This window comes from Corticium candelabrum, chromosome 7, assembly GCF_963422355.1.
Source record: "Corticium candelabrum chromosome 7, ooCorCand1.1, whole genome shotgun sequence".
NCBI classification, from domain to species: domain Eukaryota; kingdom Metazoa; phylum Porifera; class Homoscleromorpha; order Homosclerophorida; family Plakinidae; genus Corticium; species Corticium candelabrum.
This window is the reverse complement of record NC_085091.1, coordinates 5,296,461-5,305,183: the sequence shown is the minus strand read 5'-3', so window position 1 is coordinate 5,305,183 and position 8,723 is coordinate 5,296,461. Positions and strand designations below refer to the sequence as shown.

Genomic DNA, 8,723 nt, shown 5'->3' with positions numbered 1-8,723 from the left:
CAAGAAATTTTACGCGGATCGACTCCTCGAGAGGGGACACTGAGCAGCATTATTTATTACGTAAATCTTCTCCTTTGTGCACACAGTGTGCGTGCCGATTTCAGTTGCAAACGGACAAAAGACGTGGTCGCGTATCGCGAATACACTCACACACACACACACACACACACACACACACACACACACACACACACACACACACACACACACACACACACACACACACACACACACACACACACACACACCATTGAAGCTTTACATATACTAGATATTATTACTTTTATTGTACATGTCGTTTAAAAGGCCATATCAAAACCCTAGTGCGTTTAGTGTCTTTTTCAGTGTCAAATTTTGGTCTATTCTTCAACGTACAAATTGCACTTGGTTTCTGGACATGCAATCATGGCATATCAAGACGCGCGTTACCCCACTTCGACAGGCGAAGATAATAGGAATACAATTCTGGCGGCATGGCGTTGCAATTATCGTCAAGTCAATTTTGCAGAGCCAGAGAATCGCCAAGATTGTTGTAGTGCCTTTACACACCCATGACAGATTATCTACGTATGTCACTAAGTCAAAGCGAAGAACGATTGACTCGATCTTACTGCCTAAGCATAAGTCAGTCTGGTGATTCTGGTTCTGAGATGCAGACAGCGGCTCTCATACATACGTTATACTTTATTATTACTTTACCAGTATCACAGGGAGTTTTTCATCGAGTCAATTTATGAGAATGCAGCGACAACCTTTCCTCTACTGGGGCTGGGATAGCCTAGCGTTGAGGCTACATGGATATCCACTCAAAGCTGAACATAATATGCGATACACTTAAATTTTCCTAAATTTAGATAAACACATAAAGTTTAAAACGCAATGGTCAGACTACGGCTAGTTAAGCTACACAGAAACCTCAAACAATTACTTTCAATTATTAAACTATAAGGTTAAAATGCACTGATGGAAAAAAGTGTTATTGAAAGAAATATATAAGCTACTTTTATCATACTCATCATTCGCGCAATCATGTGTGTTCTATACTTTCCTATTATATAATGTGCAAAAGCCAACGCAGTGAGTTATTAGAACAATATACGACAAGAGTATTCTTACATGGTGTCAACGTAAACTGCATTAGCAGTTGGCTCATCATTGCTCGTTTCATTGATGTCGTCGTCGTTAGAGTAGACGACGTCGTTAGTAGCCTCGTCTGCTTGATGTATTTTGGAAGAAGCATTTTGTATCTTTGTGCCTGAAATTTCTTTGTCTGGAAGGGGAGGAGCAGGCAATGAAGGCAAATAGATCGGTCCGCGTAAACCAATAGTTTCATAGTCCGAATGAGCTTCACTGTCGTTGTGGCTTTTGTCAAATACGGGATTAATGTGTCCGCTCCGTCGTATATTGCCGGTGTCTTCATTGGTACCCTGTCCATTACGAGTTTGCTGTATACGCAATATCACAATGCGCAGCAATATTGCGCATATTATTGTTGCAGCTAATGCAGTGGCGCCCGCAGATATTCCCGCCACAGCTACTTGAGAGAGTTGTTTGCTCTTGTCTGGACAAAATACGCAATAAGAAATAATTGATTTAGTCAAATACGGCATACGACCACCTGTGCTAAGACTGGCGATGTCAGAAAGCTTTGTTTGAGTTGGTTTTAGTGTAGATCCCGTCTCTGCGACAAAAACAACAGTTCAATTTAAAAACTTGAAAGACACATGATAAATTATAAAAAGAATGCAAATTGCAATTAATTTTAAATTTATTGGTATTATAAATTGCATAGCTGTAAAACTACCAGAAGAAGACATTACGCATTATTTTAGATCGTTAACAGATAACATATAAACATCTCGTTTTGACAATTTAGTATTATCAGATCGACTTACCATATACTAATAGTTCGAATATTTTTCGAATCGATCCGATAGCATTTCTTGCTTCACACGTGTACCAACCGGAGTCTGATTTATTGACACTTGCAAACGTCAAAACATGACCAGTAGAATAAGGAAGATTAGTTCGTGTGACTGCCACACCATCCTTCCACCATAAGAAAGAAGGCTCCAGCATAGCTACAGCGTCGCAGGACAAAGTAACATTACGCCCTTCTGCGACTACCAAACGGTTATCATTCGCATCTAAAGATTCTCTAAATTTGGGAAGATAACCTATACAAAAAATCAATGTTATAATTAAACAATTGTTAAAGCATGGTTAACTAGTTATACCTTGATATCTCTGTAGATGTAAAGAAAAGCCTTCAAACGATTTTATAGAGTCACTGAGAAACCCCAAAAACAAAGATTTCACCAAATTGACATTACGAGGAATATTGTTTCCAGTGTATGCTGCGATCAGCTTAGAATCTGTTGCAGTTTCATTATACAAAAAAAGATAGTCATAGTTTTCTTCCAGGTTGAATGTAGTAAATGATAGAACTGTGGTAAAATTTGGAGGCACGATGACATTCCAACTGCAGTTTATGTAGTTTCCATAATGATCTGGAAATCCGGGTGAGTTTATGCGATACCAAAATGATGAGATGATTCCACCACAAGGATCTAGAATATAAATAGATGTAATCGGACTGTATTAATTTATTAGATACCTTGCATACTTTCACAAGAATATGTATACGTGACAGCACACACACACACACACACACACACACACACACACACACACACACACACACACACACACACACACACACACGACAATGGCAAATAGATAAGGAGCTGCCTTTAAACGGTAATGCCCCCAGCCAGATAACTGGGTTCATGTGCACTAAGTGAAAGCTATGGGTCGTGCTAAGCAATCTCCTGGAGCCTGGTCAGGTGCTCGCAGGAGCACCGATTGCGACGCCAACTGTGGTGTGGGCACCTGAAGTCCCACCCGGACCCAAGTGGCTGATGGACTTTGTCTCAGTCGGAGGCCTTCGCCTCCATAGTCAAAGACCAGGTACTCATTTATACTCTCAATTCAAGAAAGAGGCAATTGTGTGTGACTCTCTTGCCTTATGAAATTATGCCATAGCTCGCAATCGCTGTGATTTGAACTTAAAAACACGCAAGGTGCCGATGTTTCCATTCTCAAAACGCACTCTAACCAATTGTGCCACAGCACACACACTCCCACAAAGACACACGCACGCACACACACACACACACACTCACGTAAGTATGCGCACAGGCAAACACACACGCAATAAATTTATAGTTTGGCAGCAATTTAGCTGTATGAATAGATTGTAATCATAATCATTTGTTTACCTGCGCACGTGTCTCCAAACCACTGCGGAGGACATTTACAAACGTCGCAATTTGGCAAGGCCGTGCCTCCATTAGCACATACAAGTGAACAACCTGTAATGACGACATGATGGAAACACTCAACATAGATATAAGTGTAAATAGTTAACATCCTAAAGTTTGGTAAAATATTTCTAATTTAGAAACAAAAATATTTTGCAAACATACTCATTAAACATGTACCACGATATACATTCTGAAAAATTCTCATACAGAATTTTGGAAACGAATGAGGTGCCAGATATTGTTTACATTCATTCAGCATGTTTCCTGACAATCATTATATATTGGCGACGTAAACGTGAATTAACAGGTGTACATCCCACTACCTCAGACCAACAAAGAAAATCTGGCAGGTTACTCTACGAAAGAGATATCGAGCTCTATACATCCGTATGAGCAAGACGGAAGTGAACCGCCCACTTGTACTTCCTTCTCAACAGTAGTACACAGCCTCAGTCTGGCCTTTCCCAACATATTTTCCTGATCGATCAAAACATTTTTCATATATCTGGAGGCCTCTACTAAGCTAGAGTGTTTACATGTACATACTATCTAACCAACAATAGGACACACCCAATGTGCTCGAACATCAGCCGCATGTACAAATGCTGTTGCTAGACAGAATAAGACACACAACGTACACAACAACTATTACAGTGTTGAAACAGCGTGCATGCTATATCATAAGTCTGAGTATTCGTAATTATTAACTAGATATAAACTTGTGGGCGTTTCGGACATCAAACAAAGCAGATTTGCTAATCTAGCTCTTCCTCTAAAGCACTTCTTACTTTGCACTTCTTGCAAACGAAGTAGCGCAACGAGCAAACTAAATAGCGTTAGAAAGTTGGTGAACGCCATTCAAGAAAACTGGGAGTAAAGTACACGTGACTACTAAACAGTCCCCGTACGTATCACTCGTTCGTGCACTTGTCTCAGTCTACTGTCTGTTCCCCATAAGTGTGAACTTTGAAAATCATTAGTATCTTCGCTGCTTTTTGGACTTTCGCGATGATCTCGGTATCGTTAGAAACCGCTAGGTGTGGCATGTCTGTTTATTAAATTATCGAAGCCCTTCCTACAAACAAACAGAAGAATAGTACTTTTGCATATCAAAGACAAACGGGTGGAGCAATAGCTATTATTAAATTATCTTGTAAGACGGCAACTCAAACCATTTAAGATAACTGGTGTAACATGGTCCAACTGAAGCAGGTCTTAGTGCTCTAATTAGCTAATGAGCACACCTGGTGTGACCCCTACTTCATTACTCACTTCCGAATTTACACTTAGGGGGAATGGAAAAAAATAAAGATAGCTACCAATATTTTCAAAAGAAATAAAGCAAATTTATTTTTACCTCAAATATTTATTTTATTAATTTAATTTAAATATTACATAAAGTAGTGCAACTATTTAATTAAATGTTAAAATACTTAAAATAAATTAAATAATCAAGTTTTTTGTAAGACTCTTAAGTGACTTGTAATTATTCTTATCTGACTGCAATATACTAAATTGGAAGAAATAGTAAGAATTAAACAATGCAAAATTTCGACGTTTGTGAAAATAGGTGCACTGTCTTGTTTTCATTTACATCAAATAATATACGGATATCTAGATATCTTTAACAAGTATAGGATAATTAATCTAATTGATTAGTTAATAATAAACTGATATCTCCGTATCCTCTGTTCCTTTTATTTGTCACGTGCTGTATTACATACAAGGAAGCGTTTGAAACCGAGGCCAGGTGCCAGGTCTCTCATGGGTTATTGGTTGATAACAAATGGCATTATAAATTTCCGGTACTGTAGAATGTTTTCGAAGTTGCACCTGTTACTTGCACTCTTATTTACCGCTCTCAGTGCAGTTCTATTTGCAGGTAAGACAATAACATGCAACCGACTCGCTGTCGACTCGCCAATTTTAGCTCACACAGCGCTTGCTTTCAAATTGCGCAGGTTTCTTGAAGCCACTCTTACTAAAACCTGTATCCAGCAACACCGTTGATTGGCGACTATTTCCGCGTACAAGCAGGAGAGAAGGAATGCGGATAAAAAAGACAGCAACCGGTCTGATGCAACATCTGGCGGATGCACAGACGGAGACGGAAGAGGCGGACAGGTTGCAAGCATTTTGACTAAACGATGCAACAGTCCAGAGATATTGAAAAGTTCTCTAGCTTTTTCGAACTTCGAGGACATTGGAAAGTACGATTTAGCTCTTGTCAAGGTAGTTACTAGAGATGGAGACCGAACACCTTTTGCTGACATCCCTCTATAGTAAGTATCATGTCATTTCGTTGTCTAAATGATTATCAGAATTTTCTTAATAAAGTAACATGGAAGAAATGTTAAGTACACAACTAACGTCAATTGGTTGTAAACAGCATCAACTTTTGTGTAAACACTTTCAGACTGTCTATTATTTTGAGCCTAAACTTCATGATAAATCCTCAGAATTGAATACTCATGCAACAACATAAATTTACGTAGGGACTTAATTAAATTAATTAACTAACAAAAAAAACAAAGAAAGTACAGTATATACAGTACCCCTTTTCCAGTTTGTATCTGACACTGATTTTAAAAGCAAGCTAGCGAGTGGTAAATCGAGACCATGCGCATGTTGTCTGTAGAGAAATAATAATGTTAATGTAATTTAATTATAGGTAGGTTTGGTTCTATCCACGTTCAAAAGTCAATTTTTTCTAAAAGGATATTAGAAGAGCACTAGTTATACATTATGCATGCGTTCAATAAATATTTCAATTTTACATTACTAAAAATTTTAGAATTTAGCATTATGAAATCTGCTTTTAAAACTTCAGGCATTACTTACGAAAGCCTATCATTGCGCGTGTATGTGCCTATATAGCTATATACCTATATATACTCATAAATTATTTAAATTTTTACGCACATACACGTGTGTGAAACATCAACATATCCCATGCAGAAAATATCATGAGCTTTTGTCCCCATTTCCTCATGAGATACGCCCCTTTCTCATGAGGAAATTGAGACAATCCTCATGAGAATTATGGCTCATGAGTCGAAGTTCATGCGTACGAGATCATGAGATCTGACCTTTTCTCATGAGCCTCGACCCTGACTTTTCTCATGAGCCTCCTGATCTAGCCTCATCAAGCTCTTGATCTTTTCTCATGACCCTCCTAAGATCATGCTCGTGAGACGACCGCTCGCTGTCCAGACAATGTAGGTTATTTACGCATGCGTGCTAAGGGAAAGAGACTGTGTGGCTGTGCAGAGTCACGTATGGAGTGAATTCGTCGCTGTTTCCTCGGTAATTTACTGTTAACAGTTATATTTATTCAACAACTATAGTGATTCTCTAGCTAGTAAAGTTACTCTTTGATCTATCTGCGTTTGTGCTTGTTTCTAGACACTTTGTTGACAGCTCACCAAAGCTCGTGCTCATGGAAAACGGACTCTCCCGGATAGAAGAATCGAACCAGTGCTAACACAACTGAGAAATTAACACACATACACACACGCACACACACACACACACACACACACACACACACACACACACACACACACACGTTTATGCTTTAATTAAGGAACGTTAATTTGCAGTGGTAACATGTTGAATCCTCTCTGAATATACATTTGCTCTTTCACCTGTGTCTTTCTAGAAAGCAAACATCATTGAGACTGGAAGATGTCACATAGAGTTCCAGATGACTTGAAAGGTCTGTTTGATGCCAGCATATCTGTTGAGATAGATGTTCTCACATTCACAGGATTGGTTGTATAGGAAATGATCAATATTTTTCATTGAATTATGACATACTATTTTAGGAGAAACAATTATGCAAGTTTACAAGAGGTGATTATCCATATGCTGAAATATTGTACATATTTCTGTCTATTGGAACCCAGCTGGAAGGATGATAAGTTTGAACATGAACTAACAGCATCAGTTGTTCATCCACTAAGAAATGTTGGTCCTTGTGTTCTTTTTGAAGCAGCTATGCAAGACGATGTGATCATAATCTGGCCGAGACCTGTAGTTAGTGCAAAGGCTAGAATATCTTGAGCTACTTTCTGTAAATAAATTGCTTTGCAGGTGTGCATCAATACTTAATTTAAGGGGAGACATGTAATTGTTGAAACTCTCAATGATATTGAAATAGATCTGTAATTATAGAGACCACGCTGCATGTGATCTTAATTGATACAAATATAACTAGAATGAAAAGTGTGTGTATCAATTTATAGTCAACCATATAACATAACTACATCAAGATTTTGCTGTACCACTTTCTTCATTTGACGATCAGTTGGATCAAAGTAATTATACTAAAGGTAGATGTTGATATTGATATCAATCATTAAACCTTTTTCAAAATATTGGTACAGCAAATAGAAGTTTGTATGCAAAGTTTTACTTGTGAAACTACATATTTGTCAAAGTGGTGGTCAGATATGTCCACACTTGTCAACATTTCAAAATTCGAATGACTTGTATTGAGAGAAGACAACTTTCAATTGAATTTAAACTTAGTAGATATCTTACCCAATTCAAACCATCAATAGAAATATAACTAGAATGTAAAGAATGTGTATTTACAATATTCAACCATTTTCTATTATGCTATAGCTACATTCAAGTTTTGCTCTACACAGTCAGAGTTGAATCAAAATAATAGTCAGTAATATCAATACCAATCATTAAAACTTTCTCAAAACATTAATATAGTAAATAGAAGTTTGTATGCAAAGTTTTACTTGTGAAACTACATATTTGCCAAAGTGGTGGTCAGATATGTCAACATTAGTTGACAGATTTCAGAAATTCGAATGACTGGTATTGAGGGAAGACAACTGTCAATTGAATTCAAACTTAGTAGATATCTTACCCAACTCAAACCTTCGATAGAAATATAATTAGAATGTAAAGAAAGTTTATTTACAATATTCAACCATTTTATATTATCCTATAGCTAGATGCAAGTCTTACTGTACATTGTTACTCCACGGCCAGAGTTGAATCAAAATTATTGTAATATGTAGATTTTAATATCAATCATTAAAACTTTCTCAAAACATTGATATAGTAAATAGAAGTTTGTATGCGAAGTTTTTCTTGTGAAACTACATATTTGCCAAAGAGGTGGTCAGATATGTCAACACTAGTCGACAGATTTCAAAAATTCAAATGTCTAGTATTGAGGAAGACAACTTTTAATTGAATTTAAACTTAGAACATATTTTACCCAACTCAAACCATCAATAGAAATATAACTAGAATGTAAAAGAATGTGTCTTTACAACATTCAACCATTTTATATGATACTAGCTATATTCAGGTCTTGCTGTACAATGCCAGAGTTGAATCAGTACAATTATGTTATGTAGATATTAATAT

At 37.2% G+C, this 8,723-nt stretch overlaps 1 protein-coding gene and 1 long non-coding RNA gene across 2 annotated transcripts; one reads left to right on the top strand and one right to left on the bottom strand.

Moving 5' to 3' along the window:
- Positions 1–903: 903 nt before the first annotated feature.
- On the bottom strand, positions 904–2,624 carry LOC134181731 (uncharacterized). Its single transcript, XM_062649000.1, has 5 exons — positions 2,618–2,624; positions 2,238–2,570; positions 1,896–2,177; positions 1,619–1,681; positions 904–1,561 (listed from the first exon to the last, which is right to left on the bottom strand). The coding sequence occupies exons 1-5, from the start codon at positions 2,622–2,624 to the stop codon at positions 1,113–1,115; spliced, it is 1,134 nt and encodes a 377-aa protein (XP_062504984.1). The 3' UTR covers positions 904–1,112.
- Positions 2,625–6,557: 3,933 nt separating this feature from the next.
- On the top strand, positions 6,558–7,542 carry LOC134182560 (uncharacterized). The gene is made up of 3 exons (XR_009970359.1): positions 6,558–6,632; positions 6,732–7,044; positions 7,110–7,542. It is a non-coding gene; the product is annotated as an uncharacterized LOC134182560 (long non-coding RNA).
- The last annotated feature ends 1,181 nt before the right edge of the window (positions 7,543–8,723 follow it).